At 39.2% G+C, this 26,473-nt stretch overlaps 1 protein-coding gene across 4 annotated transcripts in view; it reads right to left on the minus strand.

The window, feature by feature from the left end:
- Nucleotides 1-26,473, minus strand: part of LOC124255319 (fasciculation and elongation protein zeta-2-like) — a 71,384-nt gene that overhangs the window by 15,416 nt on the left and 29,495 nt on the right. For all 4 annotated transcript variants that reach the window (XM_046689205.1, XM_046689208.1, XM_046689209.1 and 1 more), the window contains exons 2-4: nucleotides 26,025-26,133; nucleotides 7,884-8,039; nucleotides 1,477-1,588 (exon numbers count right to left, since the gene is read on the minus strand). In XM_046689205.1, the coding sequence (XP_046545161.1) occupies nucleotides 1,477-1,588; nucleotides 7,884-8,039; nucleotides 26,025-26,133 (377 nt within the window). The remainder of the gene's footprint in view (nucleotides 1-1,476; nucleotides 1,589-7,883; nucleotides 8,040-26,024; nucleotides 26,134-26,473) is intronic.

Here is a 26,473-nt window from a genome sequence, read left to right on the forward strand (position 1 = left end):
ATGGTAACGTTAGAAATGTTTACATTCCCACAATGCATTTAAGTTGGAATGACTGACTGACTGACTACTCAGCTTCATCTGGCTTACTGATCTAAAGCAATATTCCAGTAGAAACATCCGGCGTTCATACACCAGAAATGGGTTTCACACATTGACAGATGTAATTAAAACCCGGGTCTTCGCATGAGAAGATATTTAACCATTAGGCTACCCCACGTGATCTGTAGAATGAATGAATTCAATTGTTTTTTATGAATGAAAAGACACACACTTACACAGACACACAGAGACACAGACACATCAATAGAACAGAACAGCCATTTAGCCCTGTCACGAGGATTCTTAATTTAGGTCACCGACACCATCGGTTGTTTTCTGCCTTAAATGAATTGTAATTATCCTTAGAAAGTATTAAATTTGGCATCTTAGAAAGAAATACAGTTAAGCTCTACCACCATGTATAGTGTAATAAAGCACACTTTAAGCCCTGAACTATTATAGCGTTAAAGCACTCGGATGCAAAGCATCCTCGTCCTTTAACTATAATAGTTCAGAGCGAAAGTGTGCTATTACACTATACATGGTGGTAGAGCGAACTGTGTATTCTAAAGTGTTGTATGTTTGTCAATGACTTGTTCCATGATTTGCAAAATGGTTGAGTGGTGCCATGAAAACCATTTGTATGGTTACTCATGTATCAAGCGCATAAGGTTAGATTAAAGTGGCTGTTTGCCTAAAGAGGGGTTACCATACTATTATTTATTCGGTTTCAAATGGATACAATTTCAAAATACAAATGTACGTTTTAGTAACATTGTGAATTTTTGTGATCCTTAGCAAAGTGTGAGTAGTATACAATAATCTGTTGCACAAAACAATTTGTTGGCTTTGCTTTGAATCATTTTCAAGGCAGTATATTATATCCCCATAACCTACAACTACTAGCATTACAGTATATTTATTTAACATTCACTGTATTGTATCTAAATCAGTCACCAACTAGATTTTTACAGTTCTAAATTTTAAACTTGTAGCTATTATAGACTGTACTGAATGGATGGATTTCAGATGGTTCAAATAATTATTGTGTTGACGAGAGAGTCAGGGTGAATGGGTTGTCTAACAACAATCTATACTCACACCACAAACACATCGACAGATGTCAGATACCCAGGGATATATCGAGGATTCCAAACTGAGAAAGACATTGCAATATTGCTGCACATTGGATTTTTTTACGCTGATATCAAATTTGGAAAATCAGAATTGAAATTGAAATTTTTACTGTTCTTTTCTGCACACATAGGGATGAATATCAGCTTCTGAAAGGTAAAGATAAACTCCTGTATATCAGAAAGAATACTGACCACTGACCAAGGACATGGATGTCACCCTCCAATAAAATTAGAACACTTAAGAGCACATGTCTGATTAACCAGCATATGTGGAGAGTTATTCCCCTTTAGTGACACTGACCTGCTTCAGGGTATGCTGGAAGATTGGCAAGTGTCTCCTTCAGCTTGGTGTAGCTCAGATCCTCAGGGATCTCTCCCTCCAGGCCCATTGGCACATCATCCAGGTCAGGTTCCTGAAACATGTTTAGGTTGTATTTGTCAGTGTTAAAAAAGATATCGCTCTGGTGATACATATTGCATTATGACATCATTTATGGTGGTCCACGTTGTATGATAAAGATAATTTGATGAAGATAAGTTGTGCTTTGAAGATGTTTCACATAGCTAGACAAAAATCAATTTGACTTACTGTACTTCCTGTCAATTGCCACCAGCAATATATCAAAATACAACAGATGATAAAATTGGAAGAAGATTATGTACATGTACAGTCTTATTGTTAAAAACCCTTATCTTGCATCAAAAAGGAGCTTTAGCTGAACAAACTGTTTTCTCCTTTCAAAAGGAAAATGACTTCTGTTCCAAGTATTTGGGGTATTAGATCCTATTGGCTTCTTATTTGTCACTGGTCTTTACCACCAGCCTGACATTAGATGGGTTTGACAGAGTGTTTCAGTGTGCACTCACTTTTCCAAAACTAATTTTTTTATTGAAAATTATTAAAATTTATTTCAGTCTTTCCACTCCCACAGCCATGATCAGCACACAGACATTTCTCCATTAACTTTGAATGTGCTTCTGTCTGCAAAGGTCAAATCTTCTGAATATGCCAGCAGATTGATACAGCTCCTTGCAGAACAAAACAGCTGCTATAACACTGACTCAGGCATTTCTGGACACTCTGACAGTTACAGTCTAATGCAGAGCATCTCCAGACAATACAACCATTGCAGACAGATGCATGGCATCTACAGACAATGTAATTATGAGTATGTAGATCATACAAATTAATGCAGGGTTCTCCAAACACAGCACCTGTGACTAAACATCTCCGACAGACAGTGCCATGGAGGAGCTGGAATCTCAGTCTTCATATATCTTACAGGATGGAGACCACTAATAACATGGATGTAGTCTGTGCTAAAACGTTGCAGCCAGGGACCTTGTCCTCAGTGTCAATAGAATTTAGTCTTGTGATATGGACTACACTTTTGTCTTGATGTCCATAACACTAACATTATAGAAATGTTCAAGGATTCCTGACTTTCCACGTGGACGAGAAATCTAACACAAAATACATCATAATATGTTTTTGTTATGGATTGAGCAAGTCTGATCTCTGGAGGCAGAAGCATTATCAATCAACATGACCTTCTGTTCATTCACATTGCAGGCTTAACCTTTAGATAATGGAACTGCGTAATCAATAGCCAAGGCCCTTTGTCAGCCAGATTGCTGGGTATTTGCCTGCCAGGTGAGCAGAGTATCCTGGCTGGTGCTAATTACAGGGTACTCCGAGCACATGGTTTGAATGAAGGTTACTGATAACTGATAATGATGACATATTGGTCCAACAAAGATCACGCAAGGACTGACAACATCTTCCACAGAATTCGATGTCAATGCAACAGTATGAAATGTAACGGAAACTGATCCTTGAAACAATGTATCAAGGCAGTTCTAGCTCTATAGCAGTGGCTTTCTCTTAATTTTTGCTACAAGTCTTCAGTAAAAAAAAGGACATTTGATAAAAACCAGTTGGGAAATAATTGTAATTAAAGCTGAAGGGACATTTGGTATTTTCATGCTTCTAGAAATCAATGCTTCAATATCATTCGAAAAGTTTCGTTAGCATTTTACTGATAAAGCTTACTAATGTATTAGTCAACAAAGAAAAAATGGTTATGCAAGCAGAAATATATCAGAAATATTTTTCTTTAATTTCATAAATCACAGCATTTGGTGCTGGCTGGTCAAATCTGTAAACAGAATTATTTGAAATTTTTCAATTAAACCACTGGTGAAATAACAGTCATTGCAACCTAAAGTAATATTCATTACCATTCCTGCAGGAGTCAATGCTGAGACTTCTTCCACAGATGGTATAAGATGTTTTAATATTACCTTTCACCCTTACCCTCTTGTAAAAGGAAAACGGACAAATAATTAAATCAGTTAGTGTCCTTGTCAAAGTGATGGACAGGCAACTAAAATTAATCATATCAAGAAAGGCCTTTCATCTGACTGAAGCATACATTGCTGAGATGCTGAACATTGTAAGATAGATTGAGGACACAACAACAATCTACTGGCAAACACTAAGGTATCTAGGTTGCAGGCATTGTGATGGTCACTGGTCCTACAACATTACATTGTCTTCCTCCAACATAGGAGTTTCCTGACTGTGGGTAAGTTCTTAGTGAGTGAGTGAGTTTAATTTTATGTTGCTTTTAGAAATATTCCTGCAATTTCACGGCAGGGACACCGGAAATGGGCTTCACACATTCTGCCCATGTGGGGAATTGAACCCGGGCCTTCGGCATGACAAGCAAACACTTTAACCACTAGACTACCCCACAGCCCTAATAAGTTTTTAAGTTTCTACTAATGGTATGTAACCAAAGCCTGCCATCTGCTGCCACATCGAATTGACAGCTCATTGGAAATAGCAACGCTATTCACATTACAGATATATTAAATGACACGTTACCTGCTTCACTGTGTTATACATCAATGAATCATTATGGCAGAATAAAACACAATCATATTCACAAAATATCACATATTTGAAATACAGTCTTTCTCACACTGAATAACAAAGCAAATTATACAGATTTCTAACCGTTTTCTCAAAAGTAATTTCTCAAAGACTGGGTTCGATTCCCCACATGGGTACAATGTGTGAAGCCCATTTCTAGTGTCCCCGCTGTGATTTCGCTGTAATATTCCAAAAGGTGGTGTAAAACTCACTCACTACCACTGACACCATTCATTGTTCTTGGCTGTGTCCAGTAAGAAACAATACAGACCAGAAACAAATTTCCGACAGGTTTCTCAAACATAATTTCTCAAAAGTGAGATGAACTACAGGCAAAACAACCATAGCAAAAAAAATACATTTTATGACAAATGTGTGTATTCGATTAGCAAGTACCTGCTACGGACACCATTGATTGTTGCTGGTTGTACTGAGTGAGAAACAATGGACTGTCGTAAAGGCATGACAGGTCCCAATAAAAACAGCATGTTACACCATCATGTATTGTAGGCTGTAAATTACCCACATTCACATAAGCCATCATCATTTAGTTATCTCACTAATGGAAACTGTCTGTGGGGACAGCTATTATCTCATGATAATAATGTTACACGTTTTGTTTTGTACATTTACAGGAAGTACATGGTAAGCCAGCAAATATCAATCGATCAGCTTGGCTAATTTTGAATCCATGAGTATGGCTTCTATTTAATCTAGTTTAATAGTGATGTGTTTTCGGACAAAAAAACCATATGTAATATCTTTGAAGAATTAGTGTAGGATGGAAATCGGATTTGAATGTTTCATGCACGTAGGACTCTTTCCACAAAGTCTGACAAGGATGTGTTCTGCTGTTCACCAAGCTTAGATTGGTCACGTTGACTGAGGTGAGGGGAATGAGGCGGTGTGCATAGAGCCCAGGTCACAAATCAGGTGAAGTTAAGCAACGTTGGTCACAGACAGTCCTTGGACAGGTGACCGTATTCAGCAGCTTGACTCCTGAGAGTTTCCAGGACTTCAGTCCTGCTCCACAATGAAGCACACATGTCGTCTCACCTTTGACAAGTGAGTTTTTTCCAAATTGCCACTGTTCACCCAGCAGTGAATGGGTACCGGGTGGGATAAGCCATATGACTGTTAACCTAGAGCCTCACAGGCAGCTTGGGTTAACCGGGGTAATAATGTCTTAGCACTTTGAGCGTGCACAAGTGCGTAGATACAAGCGCTTTATGAATGTCCATTATTATCATTGTATGGTGCATGTATGCTAGCCCACGAAGACAGCATGCCAGTTTTAATATGACCACTTCACACAGTATACTGTCTCCAAGCTGACCAGTCCCACGTTTATCACCTTAATGCTGAGTGCCAGGCACTCAACAAACAGTACCATCTTTTATCATCTCCAGACCATTCACTCTATGGGCAGACGTTCTAACAACTAAACTGGCAGTTACATGTCATGAAAGTCATGTAGGTTGGAGTGAGTATAAGCAATATTCCCGAGGAGACAACTAGAGATGGATTGTACCCTTTTGAGCAATAAAACCCAGAGTATACTATTAAACCTCCTCCTGGACAGTTCATCCTTATGGACGAATCAGCCTGGGTTTAACCATCCTTCCAGAAGAACTGGCCGGATGGATTTTTCAGGCTGTTCAACATGGTCTTTTGTATGACCAACTAACATTTAAGTTCTAAACTATTATCAGGATGATCGTGTGCAGAACAGAATGTGAACAGAATCAGGAAGCCACACTGAAATTGCAATTTGAATAAGACATATAATCTTGATACAGAAACATTTACTAAATTACCCTGACTGGTGTGGGTCTTCACCAAGATCTCTAGCAAATTTGAAAGGTGAGCTTTCAACTGTGAGGTGGACTCTTACTTGTCCAGCAGAATAAGATACCATGGTACACCTAAATGATGCTATGAACTGGTTTGTAAGCCAAGTTACGATTACTACCTATATATCTTAACCCAATACACAATTTGGGAATCCTGACACAGCATGAACATATCTGAACCAGTAACAACAACAGAATCAAAAGCAGCAACTTGAGTTAAATCCGTTTGCTGTAATCACGGAAAACCTAACAATCTACATATTCATCCAGCCAAATTCACAGCCACAAAATTCTTCAGCTGTCCATCCAAGCATCTCAAACCAATCATACAACCACAATAGATTCATAAACAATATTCAACAGGAACTAATACAGAAATGAAAACTGCAGTACAAGTTATCACACAGACAACCTGATATTACTTGAATGCCAAGATAGGCAGGTCTGAACCTAAACGCCAGGCAGCACCTTACCTAGTCTGTCTCACAGTCCCTGAACCACATTATTTCCATACTGCCAAGCCCTATCTGCAGTGTGAAAGCCATAAATAAAGCAAGTGTCGATTTCCTCAGGTCTTGAATCTCTGGTCTCCCTGGGGCTCCTTTTCAATTTAAAAGGGCTTGTTTGTTACTATCAAAATTATATATATTCAGAGACTCAGCGTTAGTCTACACTTTACCCTCCCCCATGTAATAATGATGATATGTCTGCAGTGTAATATATCAGAGACCACTTGGACATGGAATCACTGCTGGCTCTGTCTGCCAGACAGGAATCTACATCACACAATGGTATGCCTAAATGGGCAGGGATAATGTTTCTCCAGCAGCTTTCTTGGAGCTCATCTAGCTCTCATTGTGTAGGTTTAGAATAAGATAACTGGCATAATGGAAATGTTTTGATTATTTCTCAAAAGAGTTACTGATACATGAATGTTTTACAGACATATCAGAAATGAGTCAAGTTAATAATTATTCATGTCTGAGCCCAAAACTTGTGCGTCTGTTTCTGTTTGCTCCAAACAAATGGGCTGACTTAAAATTAGAAGACCAACGGATGTTTACTACATTGGAGCTTTAGACTAGTGGTTCAAGTCAAACAGAAACTTTGAGGCTTGGATCATACTTCCTGTCTGGACATATTTTGGCCTGTGCATTTCAGTTTGCAAATTAATCAGACGTAAAATGACATATAAGTGGTCTTTACATTAACTTGAGCAGTATTTCAACTGAAAGCTAAAGTTCACTGGTGGTAGATGTTAGCACTTCAGCAAAACACATGCGCACAGCTCAATTTGGTAAGTTGTCTACCATTGCACCATACAATGAATCAATGAAACACTACACATCCCAACTCAACCAAAACGGAATACTTCATTAAGCTTGAAGTCCACGTTCAATGACAAATTTCAAAATAGTAATGGTAAACCTGAAATAATATATATACAAATGTAGGAGGAAAGAGGATAATCTTATGAGTCTGAATATGCTGCTTTTAATGAAAATAATGCAAGTTACAAAAATGGCTTGTTGGCTTAACACTCAGCAAGAAACTCAAGAGGTCTTTGTCTTAACCCTAATGTGAAGAAGTATAAAACATTTTAAGGGTTCCTAGATGTGCTTAACCTAAGGGACCCAGAAACCTTGTTACCAGCAATTTCTGACTGTTCACCCAGCACTGAATGGGTACTCAGTAGTATGAGATGATAATGTGACTGTCAACCTGCTAGAGCCTCACAGGCAACTTGGGTAGTACACTCCCCAAGGAGTTGAGAATGAAAATTGACTACACTCTGATCCATTGATCAGGGTAAAAATACTGTACTGTCATCCCTATTTGTTTCTTGAATGGAATCTGGTGCTCTATATACAAGGGTGGTTTATAGTTATTATTATCATTCTAAGACAGGTGTCTCACCTGCATCATGGTGTCGATCTCACTGATGACTTCCTCAGCGGAGGCCACATGGTCGGACTCCTCGGGCTGCAGGCTGGAGATGATGAGAGAGTGCATGTCGAAGGCCTGGGCCAACTCCTCATCATCGGAGAGGTCCAGATCAAGGACCTCTGGTTCCTGGAACAGAGAAAAGCGAATAAGAGGTCATCATGGAGAAGACAGAAAGTAAAACTAAATATTTTTTGCTTTTTTATAATATTCCATCTATTTCACACAGTCTGAGCGACAGAAATTGGCACTAGTCCTATCATCCTTGTCAAATTGCAAAATGCATAAGGATCTTAAGGACTAACATTAACTTGACATTTTTAAGGGATAATTATGTTGCAATTATAAGGATGAATGGATTAAAACTATGAATTTCCATTGTTGCAGTCTTTAAATACTATTATAACAGTATATAATAAAATAGTAATATTATTCTCCAGCCAAACAAACCAATGATTGATGTCATGAACAACATCCCACACCCTCAGGGTACAATGACACACGTCACAGAGATGGAGAAATTTTCACCCCCTGTACATGTCTTGATGAAATAGATGCAATACAAACTTTTCAAGACATCCTATATTCTGCACTAAACATGTATATGTCTACAAATGACTGACAACAGAACAATATATACTAGCCACATAAAGAAACTGTGCATGGTCAAAATATTATCCCAGTTGATAAGTACGATAACAATGTCAAAGGTACATATAAACTTTAATGGAGGGATCATGAGACCATAACAAGTCGGGAGAATTTCAATTGAAAAGTCAATCACAATGACGTCACGAGTCCACAAGCGGGACAGGGGTCAAATGACCATGTCACAAGCTCAATAACGGGTATGTCCACCATCGGCATTGAGAACAGCAGTGCATCGACGATGCATAGAGCCTATCAAACGTGCAAGGAAGGCTTGTGGGATGTCACGCCAGATTCTCTCAAGTTCTGTTGCAAGGTCAAGGACGTTATCTGGCGGATGAAGAAGACGGCGGAGACGTCGATCCATCTCGTCCCAAACATGCTCTATCGGGGAGAGATCCGGTGAATTTGCAGGCCAAGGCAGTAAGTCAACGTTGTGGTGTTGCAAGAAATCCATAGCAACCCTTGCCGTATGAGGGCGGGCATTGTCCTGTTGGAATGTTAACCCAGGGCCATGACGTTGCAGAAAAGGAATTGCCACAGGTTGAAGAATCTGATCCCTGTAGCCCACACCAGTTAAGTTGCCCTGAACAATCACCAAAGGAGTTCTTTGGAGTGCTGTTATTCAACCCCAAATCATCACGGAACCACCACCAAAGCGATTCCTTTCAAAGACACAGTCCTGTGCATAACGTTCTCCCACGCGTCTATAGGCACGTTGACGTCCATCACTATGGGAAATGTTAAACCTGGAATCATCTGTAAAAACAACATTTCTCCACCAAAACAAGGGTCTGCGGACATGATTTCGGCACCACATTCGGCGAGCTTGTCGATGACGTTGTGTCAAGATAGGCCGTATGGCGGGACGTCGTGGTCTGATCCCGTGATGACGTAAACGTTGTCGAACTGTGTTGGGGTGGATACGGCGAAGTCCTGGGATGGTTCGGGCAGTCATCACTGCAGTCTGAAACCTGTGGCGCAGATGGGTCACCCTTATCCATCTGTCCTGTCTTGGCGTTGTTACACGTGGACATCCAGAACGTGGCCGATCGATGATGTCATTTGTGTTCTGGTAGCGTCTCACCAGTGCAGAAATGGTGTTCCAGTGGCAGTGGAAATGTGCAGCCACTTGTCATTGAGACATTCTCCCACGGACCATCCCAATGGCCTCATGACGTTGTGCAGACGTGAGCCTTGGCATGCTATGCGTTTCAATAGCTGTTTAATTTTTTGAACGATCGCAAGGGCAGGGTTGAGCTTTTCAAAGTGACAGTATTGTGTGGCATTCATTTGCTCTGTTTCTCTTTCCCGGAATGAACGTGCAACAACAGTATTGCACATCTCAAGGACGAACCCACTGACGTCACGGAGCGTGGCACATGCATGCATGTTGGATACATGTCACTAATCTCTAAGTTTAAATCCTTATGTGTCTACACAGGTTTGATAAATTTAGATATTAAATTTTTGTATGCACAGTTTCTTTATGTGCCTAGTATAGTTACTAAACCAGACAAAACAAACCAACATGGCCACGTGTCAACCATGAAGAGAACCCATAGTAGAAGTTTCTCAGCCTTATGGTCAGATTTAAAAACTTTCACTAGATATTCATATTTATGACTTTATTTACCAATGAAAACCAAAGTTTTTACATCATGGGCACAATGAAGGGTTCAATATATTTATGAATCGGTTAATCTGTAATGAGTGAAATTTAGAAGGACAAAGTAACATTTCCTTGGGGACAACTACTACCACCATTAGGCTGATGGCAGCTCTGACACAGATCATTCATGTGGACTAGTGATATTAAAAATTAATTTCTAATTCTTGAAGATTAAATTTCCCCTATGTATTGACAACATATAAAACTTTAGGACAAGGGGACCCAGATCGAATACAAGGGTCCTTGCAGTGCAGGTGAAAGTCAATATGACAGTCCGTTGCAAATTTTATCATTGTACAAAATTGCCACATAAATATAAATAGTACACATGTTTATCATTTACTGATACCCAACAGCTTTCTTATAGACTCCACCAAAAAAGTTCTTTAAGAAACTATCATTAAAATTTTGATCAATTACCATAGTAACAGGTGAGAAAGGATGGAGATACAGCACAGGCTAATGAATCAATCAATTTGGTGGGCATTGCTTTTCTAACACCTGGCTGTCCCTTTCTCTGCACTACTCCCTGAATAATATTAACCGACATTATATTGTTGATCTGAATTGTCAATGAATATTATTAAGTCTGTTTATCTGAGTCTATTGATGCATGTTTTTCCATTATGTTAAACCCTTGTACCCACACAAAACATGAAACTGTTTCACAATATAATAACACAACAGTAAGACATACAGGTACAGCAGTCAGCACTTGCATTGCTTGTCCAAACCAGTTCACTCAATGTAAACAGTATTAAAGATGAAAAATTTCAATGTTTTCACAAAGTATCCTTATACATGTTACTACTCAGGATAGCAGCTGCTTCTAGTTACTACTCAATATGGCAGCTGTTTCTAGTTACTACATATATTAGCTGTTTCTACTAACTATTCATGATAGCAGCTGTTTCTAGTTACTATTCAGGATAGCAGCTGTTTCTAGTTACTACTCAAGATATCAGCTGTTTCTTGTTACTACTCAGGATAATAGTTCTAGTTACTACTCAAGATAGCAGCTGTTTCTAGTTGCTATACAGGATAGCAGCTGTTTCTAGTTACTATTCATGATACCAGCTGTTTCTAGTTACTATTCAGGATAGCAGCTGTTTCTAGTTACTACTCAATATAGCAGCTGTTTCTAGTTACTACTCAAGATATCAGCTGTTTCTTGTTACTACTCAGGATAACAGTTCTAGTTACTACTCAAGATAGCAGCTGTTTCTAGTTGCTATACAGGATAGCAGCTGTTTCTACTTATTATTCATGATACCAGCTGTTTCTAGTAACTACTCAAGATAACAGCTGTTTCTAGTTACTATTCAAGATATCAGCTGTTTCCTCTTTCTACTTAGGATAGCAGCTGTTTTTAGTTACTACTTAGGATAGCAGCTGTTTCTAGTTAAAACTCAGGATATCAGCTATTTCTACTCCAGAGCTTATTCTACTAATGAGGTTAATCTTTTTTAAAAAAAATTTTCATTATCCATAAAAACTGTCTTCCTTATGTGTATCACTTCTAAATGCCATTCAAAGACCTAAATATTAACACTCCACAAAAGATAAAGTGAAGAAACTGACCAGTCAACAATAAATAAAATGAGCATGGGAGTCAGGCGGAGGGTGAGTGAGCTGTGGGAACCTGCTGTTGTCAGTGTTAGAGAACCATGCTGCTAACACATTGACAGGTCTGTAGATGGATGTACACAACAGCGGGATGTCTGAACAGGCCAGCTGGAGGAGCTACCAGTCTCATCATTCAACATATACCGTATTTGTTGTGTACAGCGTCCTACTCCAATAAACACCTCTAGATATTCATATAATATCTTATAAAGACCCACACTTCACATGACAGTCCCTATTCTAATGTGTATATAACAGATTATGTTTCAGAGAAAACTCATTAGTGTAGAATAAGTATAGTAACTATATACAAAATGTGTTAGTTTCATTGATGTTGGAGCTACGTTTGTTTATTATGGCAAATGTGGTTCACTTCACACTGGTATGCAGGCACATTGTGCAAAGTGGAACCCTCAAACTCCAGTTACCTATATACGGCAGCATGCATGATAAAGAATGTAAAGATTATCTAACTGTAAATATGTCATCTGATATAAAAAGACCATTTTAAAACCCAAACACCTGAATCACATTTGCAAATAGGAGTTACATTTTAATACACAACATTAATGAGCTACATTTTAGAAAAAGGCAATATGTAAACATTTCCATTTGATATTACAAACTTGAGAGTCCTTTCCTAATTCAACAACTACCACAAACCTATCAAACTCTCATGGGAAAAAATGCAAAAATTCCCAGTACCAAAAATGCATTTTTTAAATTCCAAAGCCAGGTTCGCATTTTTTTAAATGCAAAACAATCATTCTAATCCTAATCAAACAGTTTCCATCCTACATATGCTAATCCCAGTGAGATGCTATTTCCCTGAACACCTAACATTACCAAGCTACCAGATGTGACCGGACTCATAGGTATTACACGCCCAACACGCAGAGGTCTATGAGTAATGATATACATCCAAGACCCTCCCAGGAAACAGGCTGCCTTTTAGCAAAATTACACCGAGGGCGATCCCAGCTAAATATGAGGAACCATCTCTATCACAATGCCCCCATGCTTGTCCAACGTGCCTGCCTGTCAGTTTCCTCTGCCAGAGCTAGTGGACCTAATATGACTAAAAGCCTGGCACACAATCTACAATTGCCAGTATTTAGAATGTTATGGGAGCATTATTGACAAGGTTGACATTTCCTACTTGGAAAAAAATGAGAATTTTGGAATTGTTTTGCCATTAAAATGAGTTTTCGAGGTACTGTAACTACTTTGCTTGGCAAAGGAAGTTGGTTTTAGTAATCTGCATCTTGTTGTTTTTAAAACCTTGCACAAATTGGAATGCTTTGAAATGAGTTCTTAAATCCTGCAATAATTGGAATGCACCTTTGGTTGAATTACGTTTTCAACAGTCAACTCTTCAGCAGCCCCTCACTGGATTAGGCTGAGTTAAGGTAAAAGCAACAAGGAGGCTCACTTGAAAATGCAATGCTGATTGATATCTAACTGATTGCATCTGAAAGGAGTTGAAAACTTAACAATATAATGATGAAATAAGGCCAATTTTTTATTCTGCTTCCAGAATCAACACATTTGAGTGATTTCTCTGACTCTGATCCATGTGTGGGTCGATACAAAATTTTCACTTCGGTTTTGCATAATGACATAGGTGAGTTAATTTTACATGTTTGAAACATACATTCAGAATGGCCCGGTTCAGAACCAACAATGGCGTGATGTCCTCATGAATAATGGAACCTTTGTTCCTTATTGTAATCAGACTAAGGGCTAGGCATTTGTGTGATGTGAATCTCGTAAACATTTCCAAACCCAAACGATGTGTGGTCCAGCTGGGTCCAACTCAAGAAGAAATGGGTGCTTAAGATGTCCAGGTGCTGTAATATGTTGTATACGGAGATGTATCCCTTTGGTGTGAAAGAAAGAAGCCAATGACCTGAGGTTCAAATCTCACAGTAACCGCCACTTTTGAAGGATTAGCAACACCATACCTGAGTGAGTGAGTGAGTGAGTGAGTGAGTGAGTGAGTGAGTGAGTGAGTGAGTGAGTGAGAGAGAGAGAGAGAGAGAGAGAGAGAGAGAGAGAGAGAGAGAGAGAGAGAGAGAGAGAGAGAGAGAGAGAGAGAGAGAGAGCGAGGGTGGATGATATTCCAACAATTACAGTATTCACACACGTGGTGATTCTACCTAGAGTCCAATGAATGCTAGGACAACCAAAGTGGGAAAATTTCTAGGATTTGCATCACTTCCTGTAATGTCCAGACATCACTGAAACAGTGTTCTAACAACCTGAAACAACCCTGAATCAACTCATGGTGTCTGTTAGTACATTTCAAAGCAAATGGCACAATGGCACAATTATGGATGTCACAACAAGATTTATTGTCAAATACTTTCATTTCATGAATAACATACATTTTTATTGAATAAACACTTAACTTTAGCTGCAGTTATATCTCTCACTGCAATAGTTTGACATTCATGAAGAACATGAACATGTGTAATGTCAAATTGTTTTGTACCTTCTTGCACCAAATTGTCATGTTTCTGTAGATAGTAGTGTATATATAGTATGGGTGGGTATTGCAGAGAATTGATATATTGCGATGCGAAAGCATATATTGCGATATGTATTGCAATATATTGCAAGAAGTTCTTTTTAACAAAAACTACTTATAATCAAGTTATTGCTTGATTTATAAAGCAAAAACACAACAAAATCACTATGCTTGACTAGGCTTTGATAAAAACTCTTAATGATGACAAAATAAATATGTAAATAATGTTTGGCACAAATGAAACAAGGAAAGGAACGATTTAAAAACAGATATATCCAAAGATTTCGAGTGTTACGAAGTTTTGCGAATGCATGTCAAAATACCGGTTTTCGATCAGCATATCGCAATACGTATCGTGTTCATGTCTGAATCGATAAATAATGGTAAACCGGTTATATTGCGCAGCCCTAATATATAGAGTCTATGATTAATTGTTCTTATAGGACAGGTAATGTTTCTCCTTTACTCTGCTTCCGACAAGTGGATTCGGTTTTGCAGAGTGCTTGTATACAACATTGACTTCTTGATGCAACTGACAGGATCAGGTGGTCAGGCTGAAGCTCATGACGTCAATCAGATTAGACTTGATTATTACAGACCACCAAGATACAGAAGGAAAATTGCTGGCAAACAAAGAGACACACTAACATAGCAACTTTTATCATATCTCTAAAACAGTCTAGCTTTTTAGTCTGCTTGACCGAATTTGTAGTTTGGAATTATTTTCATAAATATTAGTCGTAGTATACAAGGTTTTGTACAAACTGATGTAACTGGGCTGTAATAATTTCTACTTGACAGGGGCTTTCAGGTCAGTGGATATTGATAAAAGAACATTCACATCCGCAGCAACGTCCATTTCCTCCTGATGGTGGTGTAGTCTTGAGGCTAAAGTATTCATTTCATCATCCCAAAGCTCTGTGTTTGGCACCCAACATGGGAACAATGTGTGAAGCCTATTTCTAGTGTCCCCATGTGATATTGCTGGAATATTGCTAAAAGTGGCATAAAACACAACTCACTCACTCCACTTGCCTCTATCTCACTACTAGTAAGTATACACAGATGAAATAATTACATGCGTGAATAGGGATAAATAAAAAGTCTAAAATTCTTCTACACCTTAGGATATTTTTAACATAAGAAGAACTGACTTTGGCTTGTGGGCTTGTGCATCCCTGAGTCAATGTAAAAGGTTGAGTATGGTCTCTTTCTGTCTTCCTAAGGACCCTGAAAACCATTTATCAATCTGACAATTTTCAAAGTCTGCTCTTAACTGTTTTCATTAAGTTGGAGACATGTTGATTTTTCCCAGCTATTGGTTGGCCTTTTTAACCATGAAAGAAAACAAAGTGGCCAGACAATTGCTCCCAGCTTGCAAGACCCTTCAACTACCAATTTGGCTTCAATTAAGAACTGCAACCATGTTGACAAGCTGTGGATAGTGCTCCCTCAACTTGACAGCCTTTCCTAAGGAAAATAGTTCCCTACAGCGTTTACCTACACATGATACCAAGCAGTAAGTTTATTGTCTCTAAAGATTTCTTTCTTAATGAACGTATCGGTATTTTATTCCACCAGGGTTTTTTTTGCTGCTCGTATCAGAATATTACAGCAACCCATGCTGGCATGTGAATAATCCAATCTCGACCAGACCGATCCACAATGAGAATGACGATAAGAAATAACCAATGCCAAAGATCCTGACAACACGATTACTATCCTAGTCAACTCTTACAGCAAGCATGAGGAAGATGGATAAAGTGGGACCTAGGATTCCCACTGGTAATTGACACAATGATCAGAAGATTCTCATCAAACGTAACAAAATAATGGATGACCATGGTGCCCTTTTACAAAACAACTTTATCGCTATAACTGCTGTAAATCTGTGAGAAGTTCTGAGAGTGACGACCACCTTAGCTCTTAGATTGCTTTGTATAATGGCACCAAGGATCAAAACTGAGGTAATCTGTATCAAGCTGACACTGATATCTTCCGGGCCGTCTTAAATATCTATGTTACAGAACCAGGAAGTGAGTTACAGATCTCCAAGCTAACTTCCTTAAATCCGACCTGATGATAACAGATAGCACTAAGTAAGATAAGTAATACAAATGTTCACACCATTAAAAGACTAATGTTACCGAAACTACTGTTCTACTCTGCTGTGGTCCATCTCATTTGTACATACACCGCAGGTTATACGGGATGTTATAGACCATGTTGTATATATTCATTGATTATTCATCACGAGCAAGAGTCTGGCAGCAGCCACACATGAGATGTGATTCATACATGGCAGAGAGAGTCTAGAGAGCAGGAATAGTGGAACGAGGACAACACATGAGCTATGACCAGACACAACTACATAGGGCCAGCGTACAGTAAGCTTAGGTCATAGGAATCGGCAGTTCTTACGGGATGTAATACTGATATTGGAATATGAAAACCACTGGGCTGCAATGAACATAGCCAGGAAATAATCTTGAACAATATCCTGTGCCATTAACAATGAAGGCTTGATGGAAATTGGGGGTTGTTCAGTTTATATATGCCTTAACACTAGCAAGGTAAGCATAATAGTAAAGAGTACTGTGAAGTACAGTGGAAACCTGATAAGTAAAATTTCAAGGGACTCGCCAAAATTGTTTACTTATCAGGTATTTTACTTACCCAAACTTATCAAAACCTGCAAATGACAACCTTATGCATGTATATGTATACAGCAGAATAACAGATAACATTTGTAAGTACAGTTGTCAGCGTATTGTCAACTGACGCCAGCGAGCTGTAAGTAGGATGTTTGTTTATCTGGAGACTGACACGTGCCCCTCATGTCAGATTATGTGGTGATTGCTAATTTAGTTATCCAGTCTCTTTTGTTAAGTAATTTACTTCCAGGGACCGTGAGAAGACGTTTAGTTAAGCGGTATTGTTTACTTATCCGAGTTTAGTTAACCAAACTCTAATAGTGATAATTAATGAAGAAATTTGCCGGGACCAAAGAAAAGTGTTTACTTATCAGGTCTGTTTAGTTAAGCGGTCTTTACTTAGGAGGTTTCCACTGTACTTGCTAAACCAGGCTCTGCTTAAGTACCCCCAAGTTCTCTGAACACTACCAAGGAGCTCCACCTCAAGCTGGTTCCACTGAACACTACCAAGGAGCTCCACCTCCAGCTGGTTCTGCTGAACACAACCAAGGAGCTTCACCTCAAGCTGGTTCTATTGAACACAACCACGGAGCTTTACCTCAAGCTCGTTCTGCTGAACACAACCAAGGAGCTTCAACTCAAGCTGGTTCCACTGAACACTACCAAGGAGCTTCACCTCAAGCTGGTTCCATTGAACACAATCAAGGAGCTCCACCTCCAGCTGGTTCCACTGAACACTACCAAGGAGCTCCACCTCCAGCTGGTTCTGCTGAACACAACCAAGGACCTTCACCTCAAGCTGGTTCTATTGAACACAACCAAGGAGCTTCACCTCAAGCTGGTTCCACTGAACACTACCATGGAGCCCCACCTCAAGCTGGTTCCATTGAACACAACCAAGGAGCCCCACCTCAAGCTGGTTCCACTGAACACTACAAAGGAACTCTACTCAAAGCTGGTTCCACTGAACACAACCAAGGAGCCCCACCTCAAGTTGGTTCCACTGAACACTACAAAGGAGCCCCACCTCAAGCTGGTTCCATTGAACACTACAAAGGACCTTCACCTCAAGCTGGTTCTATTGAACACAACCACGGAGCTTTACCTCAAGCTCGTTCTGCTGAACACAACCAAGGAGCTTCAACTCAAGCTGGTTCCACTGAACACTACCAAGGAGCTTCACCTCAAGCTGGTTCCATTGAACACAATCAAGGAGCTCCACCTCAAGCTGGTTCCACTGAACACTACCAAGGAGCTCCACCTCCAGCTGGTTCTGCTGAACACAACCAAGGACCTTCACCTCAAGCTGGTTCTATTGAACACAACCAAGGAGCTTCACCTCAAGCTGGTTCCACTGAACACAACCAAGGAGCCCCACCTCAAGTTGGTTCCACTGAACACTACAAAGGAGCCCCACCTCAAGCTGGTTCCATTGAACACTACAAAGGAGCTTCACCTCAAGCTGGTCCCCTGAACACTACAAAAGAAGCTCCACCGCAAGCTGGTTCCACTGAACACTACAAAGGAATTCTACTCAAAGCTGCCAAGCTGGTTCTACTGAACACTATTAGGGAGTTCTGCCTCAAGCTGGCTCTACTGAACACTATTAGGGAGTTCTGCCTCAAGCTGGTTCCACTGAACACTACAAAGGAATTCTACTCAAAGCTGCCAAGCTGGTTCTACTGAATACTGTTAGGGAGTCTTCCTCAAGCTGGCTCTACTGAACACAATTAAGGAGCACTTCCTCAAGCTACTGAACTACTTATAAGAAACTCCAGATGAAGGCAGTTAGGCTAGAACAAGGTCAACTTTCATCTTGTCATGTGATACTACAGGTAGATTATCTTCAAGAGTGATCAGCCTCCCGGTTCCTGAAATACCTTATGAAGAAAGAGCTATTTAGGGATGGACAAAACTGATACATTTGTTGGGTGTCAGCTAGGTTCATGCTTTATGAATGAAATGTAAAACAACTGGAAGAGTTTGGTCTGAAGGTGATGAAAGAGGCTAGATGTGGCTGGTGTAGAGATGGTGAAATGTCATGATAACATGGTCAACAGGGACAGACATGGATCCAAGAGTTTTCTCATACCAAACTAGTGGTAAGAAACAGTGATATACTCTCAGAAACATTTCTAACACTATCTGCTGAAAGTCAATAAGATTAGTTTAACTTGGCCTGGACATTCATTAGTTCTAATAACCTGGATCATTTATGCAAATGTTTTATTGCATGGTGATACTGGAGGGAGTCAAAGACATATTTTGGTGGGGGGTAAAGTCAACTATTCTTTATTTTTTACTATTCTATATTACTACACTTAATAAACAGAAATTCACACCATGTTAACACATGAGATACACACATCATTTTTGCAGTTTAAAGTCTTGATCCTTAATTCTATATTAAACATTCCTAAAAAATACATTCTGTCAATTTCCTTCTCCAATATACTGGTATTCCTTCACATAAACATTAGCAGTTTTAAAGTCAAATTCAACGATGTTAGACTTAGAGTGAATATGGTTTTACGCCGCTTTTAGCAATATTCCGGCAATATCATGGTGTGGGACACCAGAAATGGGCTTCACACATTGTACCCATCAGGGGAGACAATTGAACCTGGATCTTCAGCGTGCTGAGCGGATGCTTTAACCATTAGACTACCCCATCGTCCTCAACGATGTTAGCGAATGAGTAAGTGAATGAGATGAGTTCGATATAATGTCTTCCAGTTATATGAAGGTGTATCAGCTCAACATGGGAAGAAAGCCTGATGCTGGTCTCAGACGTTTACCACAAGTACACTTACATCACTCACAAACCTAGACACACTATGTGGCAAACCAGGATTCGGAAATAAGAACATTTAATAATAATGCATGACACAGGCTCTGATCATCCTACTACTTTCCTGCTTTCTGAAATTATTAGTCAACACTTCTCCTAGTCTGTCATACAGACCCTAAAACACATACATATCCAAGGAAGCCCATGCAAGTCTAGAATATATGGCAAGTCTAGATTTTTGATAATGAAGAAAGTCCCTGAGCTAATTTTCATTATATTTTATGATTCTGTTAAAGGGACAATTTTTCTGTAAAATATTTTCATTTAAGAGACTAGATGTTAGTCTACACTTTTCCCTAAGCATGAAGCTTCATCAGAGCTTTTCATACATCTTGTTACTATTTAACTGCACTGTAAGTAGCTCTACAACCCTGTTGCAAGTCAACCAATCTTCCTAATACAAACACAAAGACTTCTGTACCAACACTGGGATCAACCCAACATCGTCGCAAACCAAGGCTGATGACGAGGCCGACAAAGGTTAGATTTCCTTTTTCAGCAAATCAATTTGAATTCTGGTAGCATGGCAGCGAAGTGGGCTTTATGCCAGTGTCATGGTGAACATTGTCTACTCCTTCAATGTGCTGACTCGGCATCTCTGAGACATGGCTGTTTCTTGCATATTCTGTAGAAAGCATTTCCTTGGACCTTCCATTGACCTTTGTCCTTTCTTGTAAATTGGACAAATTTTGTGAGTGAGTGAGTGAGTGAGTGAGTGAATGTTGCTTTACTGCACACAGTAATTAACAGCAGTATATATCACTGTTGCCTGTAAATGATGGTGTCTGTGTTTACCAAACCTGTTGTTAATTATAGGACTGAATGATATTAAATGGTATACTGCAATATGGTTTTGAAACAATACATTTTGCAATACATATACTGGTTAAAATATTATGTAAAGCATTGTGATTATCTCAATGGTTTAAACTGAAATCTTTCATTCACACCTGTGTTTCCTTTCATAATTATTGACAAAGCGGAGTAGTTTACATATTATATATTGACAATAAATTGAACCATAACATATACTTTTATGGCCTTGGTATTTAGAAAGTAGGATCTGCTTGCACAATCTGTCACTCACTGTCAAACACTTTATCTCCCAGATTATCGTAAGCATTGCAATAGAGTATCTGAATCACAATATATTGAATATAATTTATTTGCCAATACACAGTCCTAGTTGATAGTAGTTGTGAAGATCCAGGTTAGAATCAGTCTTCAACAACCGATGCTTGTCGCAACTAACGGGATCTGGTGGTCAGACTCACTGACTTGGTTGGCACATGTCATCGTATCCCAAGTGTGTAGATTGATACTCATGCTGTTGATCATCGGATTGTCTGGTCCAGACTCGATTATTTACAAACCGCCACAATAAAACTTGAATATTGCTGAGTGTGGCGTTAAACCAACCAAATGTGGCATTAAACAACCGACCAACCTAGTTGGTAGCATGAACAAAGATCATTCTCTGTATCCCCATGTTAGAATTCTAGCTCACAGAATCTCAATACATACTACTCACAGAATCTCAATACATACTACTCACAGAATCTCAATACATACTACTCACAGAATCTCAATACATACTACTCACAGAATCTCAATACATACTACTCACAGAATCTAAATACATACTACTCAAAAGGTGTAAAGAGCACCTGATGCTACTACAGCTAATCTGTAATGTCATTTAAAATAGTCATATAAAACAATCAGGCTTTCTTCAACTTTTTTATAGGTGTATACAAACCAATATGCTATATTTTTCAGTTAGGTACAGATTCTAGTACTGCCCTTTTCTTTTTAGTCCCATTGGGGATTCAAACCCACACCCTCAGAGTGAGGCCCCTAATGACAACACACAAACTCAGTGATCCAACCCAATCAGCAGCTTCCACAAAATAGTGTTAACTAATCTTTTAATAAGTTTACTTATCTTTTAATAAAGATATTATATCAAACAATTTCACAGGTTTACACCATTCCCAATACAAAAACCATGGAGCAAAACATGTCGGGATGAATCAGTTTCACTTAAGCTAATGTTTGCTTGCCGACATTTGGCACAAATGCCATCACTGCCCATCCTGCGACAGCGTTTACCCTAGAGGCAATAATTATCAGCAACAGATGAATGTCAACAGCCATGCAGTGAGCTGGTCCACCCAGAGGTATCACGTTGATACTATCCACATCCATTATGATAATCAAAGACCTGGGAGCCTTCTCAGAGGCAGACAATGTGTCATATAATCATGCATCTCAAGGGAGGATTACTGCCCGAATTATATGTCTCCCAACATGCAAGGTGTATTTGTAGTTATTTAGGTAATCATCGGCTTTGGTGTCCGAGCATCTGAACACGGTAATTAGAACAGATAAAATTTCAAATTGGCATTTAGGTGATATCTAATTAGTCTCAAATACAGAAGAGAATTTAAGTAATTTTATATAAAAACTACACTGAAACATGCTATGGAATGAGTTTCCTCATTTAGACTTGTAATTTCAAACCCAATTACGACATGTCAGGCAACAGAGTATGGATGAGATTTGAGCTGGATTAGCTGGTTTAGAACAGTTGTTCAAACATTGCTGTACTTGTCTTTGTGGTCAGAAGTATACTATCCATATGAGGACCTGAACATATAACTGAACTTGGCATACAATGTAAGTTATGACATTGACTCTTCAACTTTCATGTCAATTTTCAAACATGGAATCCAGCAATAAAGACCTTTGTAATTTTTGTTTAATGCAATGTTTAGCAATATTCCAGGGCCTAGATTTTCTGAGCGCTAAGATAGTCGTAAGTTAATGTTAATGTATAGCACTTAAGACTATCTTAGTGGTAAGAGAGCTTAAAAAATCAAGGCCCAGACGTATATTCTGCCTGCAGTCTGTAAATAATCAAATCTGGACAGGACAATCCAGTGACTGACTTCATGTACAACATTTAAAGCAGTTGGGATACAAAGACATGCATTAACCCAGTCAAGAAGACTGACCAGCCAACAAGCATGGGTTGAAAAGATACCTATACACAAACAATATTGACAGTCTAGGCTTGTATGAGTTATAATGCACCACCCTAGTGATGTCCATTAGGGCATAATGGTTATGATCAAGATTATTAGCGATTTCATCACAGCTGGAATTTGGACCACACAAACTAGTGGTTGAAAGTCCCTTTCAGCCAGAATCAGAGCAAAGAGTGGATCTACGCTGGTGATCAAGATATTCCACAGGTGGGAATTCATTAGACTAGTCCCCAGCAACCTATCCTTGTTCAAAGAGGCAACAAACTGTAATGGGTCATCAGACCCGGTGATCTGGTTGATCGCATGTCTTTGTTTATTCTATCAACAACTTAACTGTTTAGCTCAGACTTGATTAGTTAGGGGCTGGATGACATACAGGTGGAATATTCACAAGTGCAGTGTCGAACAACAGACAAACATGCAGCAGTCTCTCTGCCCCTATTTCAAGGTATTTTGTTGGTTTGTTGAACTGTACTGCAATGTATTGAGATACAGGTATCTGTATTGTGATTCCTATTGAAATATATTCAGTGATTTTCACAGCTTTCAGGTCCAAGTTGCCAAACTCCCTGTCATCCCACCTCTTGTTTCCAACAACATCAAGAGCCATCTGTTTCAAGTAACGGTTAGATCGGAAATGACAGTGTGAAAGAAAAACTTCTACCCTTTTTTCTATCAAACTTTTAGTCAAACAATAAAATAAATGGCTAAACTTACTATATATCTTTAACCAAATACGCTCAAACATTGAAAAATATATTGCAATGTGTTAATTCATTTCAAAGATATTGTCGTATACATAAGGAAAATATTCTGCCAAAAGTCTCAAGTGGAATCAATGCAAGTGAAACCAAAAGAATCAACATCATGCAGTAACATGTTTGGAGATGCACCAATAGTGCTGGGCAGGACACTATTGCCCACACAACTAATTATGGGTAGCTGACAGTGAAGAAGAATTCAGTCATACAGCCGAAGATTTTTATAGTTTGATGACAGCCACAATTCAGAATTTACAGCATTGATGTGATCCGAGTTCAGGGTATTCGCCAGAAATTACATGTTTTGAGAAAGATCAGCAGAATCAATAGCCATCTAGAACAGACTCTTTGATACATGTTCCTTGCTGGTAGTTACAAAATTCGAAATATCTCTCCTGAAATAGGAATGTCCAAAAATATATCTAGCAAGAAGAGATTTCACTTAATGTACACAAGTTAATGGACAAAATGGCTGTGGAGTGCCTGTTGAAATATCTCTCTACAATACATCATCAATTAATGCGTTGACACTGACTGAGCATGTTATTGATGGCCCTCTTACATGCTAACCCTTTGACTAGAACATTGCTGAACTCAGGATCGATAATTTTGTGCAACCCAAATTGAAATTGATATAAAATGGCATTAATGATTTCTGAAAAATACCAAAAAGACAGTTTGGTGAGAGCTCGCAACCACTGATAAACACGTACAACTGGAACATATCACACTTACACGCTTCCTTCGTAACATTCAGCTGATACCAACACACTGCGACACATGCATACACATTTGACTGGCAATACGCAAAGCTGTAAACGGAAGTCTCAAGTGGAAAGTAAAAACGACTACCATTAAAAGGAAGCTATTCCTTAGAATGGGCGACTTCTCTGAGAATCAGTTGATACATGAGAAAGATCTCGGCACTAGCAGCTGATAATGGGAGGAAAAGAGACCAAATACCAGAGGTGAACACTTCCATTAAGGAGGACGTCCGGTAAGACTGTCATGTGAACAGACATGTACAACAGCCTCCAGTGGAAGGCCTCCAGTCTACTCTTCATATTTACATGTACCTTGGTCTCTGGAGGAAGGTCTCCGGGCATCTCTTTAGGCTATAATGGTGGCAATGACTACTTAAAAGAGGGCATGGCTAGAAATACTGCTCTCGTGAGGTAGAATCATCTTATTTCAGTATCCCCCACAATCTTTGAGTGTCCACCAGAAGGTGGCCATAATGCAGTGAGGAGCTGGTGCCTGGAATTACCACACTTGTGAAAAGATCATTGTATTTGTTATCGTCAACAATCACTGCATACCTCCATCAGCCAGAATGGTGGCAATTATTTTCTGAGGAGAAGGTGCCTTGAATCATTTCATTCTGGTGCTCAGATCATCTTATTTTCATCTTGGATTATCATTTTCTATCTCCAGGGTGTAGAATAAAGGCCAGATCCTTCCCTGAGGTGTCCATACAAAACCAGGTAAACATTCTACATGGACTATTTCTGTGAACTCTTTGAATCAAGGCCTCAGAATAGTTCTGTAGATCAATGATCAGTGAAGTGAGCGAGTATAATGCCTCTCTCAGTGTTTAATTTTTTTCACAGCATGTCAGTGTACTGATAAAAGAGCCAATATGGCACAGGACATAGACATTTGCCACTGTTTAACACTTATCAGTATTATTTCCAGAGGACATTAAATCTACCCAGAAACTACTAATCTACAATACCTACTTTCCTCCCAGGTCAAATTTGCCCACAAAACACTTATAGAAACTGAAATAGTACTCATGTGAGAAAAGAAGAACAATACAAGCATTATGAATATAGGTTCTAATGTCAAAAGCATCAGACTTGGTGGCATCTGGTCCTGTGCACAGAGAGCAGGTCACGAATCAGATGAAGTTAAGCAACAGCGAGCTTGGGCAGTCCTTGCATGGGTGACCGTGTTTGAAAACTTGACTCCTGAGAGTTTCTAGGACTTCAGTCCTGCCCCACAACGAAGCATGTGTGATACATGTGGTCTCACCTTTGGCAAGTGAGATTGTTCAAAATTGCCTCTGTTCACCCAGCAGAAAATGGGTACCCGGTTGGATAAAGTCATGTGACTATAACCTTCTAGCGCCTAACAGGCAGCTTGGGTTATCCAGGGTAATAATAATCAGGGTGTTAGCGCTTTGAGCATGCTTTGTTGCGTGGAGATTAGCGCATTATCAGACTTCTCATTATTATTTATTTATTTTTATTAGACTTGGCAACAATACTGAAGTAACCATGCCACATAGCTGTCTATCTGGTAAAATGTTCTCACACTTACCCTTTTCTCCCCCAGGTTGAGAACTTTGGTGTGCAGCTGCCTTGTGTATGTCTTCGACCAGTCAATAGGAAGGATGTTGCCAAAATTCCCTGTTATAGTCCACCACATTCTGGAAAGATAACATATGTTTCAGGTCACCTGGAAGTACATAAAATAAATCTCATATCAAACTAGCATGGGCATAATAGATAAGTCTTGTATCAAACCACCATAGGCATGAGATAAATCTTGTATCAAACCACCATGGACATGAAGATAAATCCTGTAACAAACCACCATGGACATGAGATAAATTTTGTATCAAACCAGCATGGACACATAGTCACATGTCACATGGACATACAACAAGACAGCAGCGGAAATGCACTGAGAACAAGCAAAGTAAAGATCTGGAAGAGACAACATACGCTGACAAGTCAGTCATTTCATGGATTAGCCAGATGATCCTC

The sequence above is a fragment of the Haliotis rubra genome, unplaced genomic scaffold, assembly GCF_003918875.1.
Source record: "Haliotis rubra isolate DU_JTF1 unplaced genomic scaffold, ASM391887v1 Scf6, whole genome shotgun sequence".
Classification (NCBI taxonomy): domain Eukaryota; kingdom Metazoa; phylum Mollusca; class Gastropoda; order Lepetellida; family Haliotidae; genus Haliotis; species Haliotis rubra.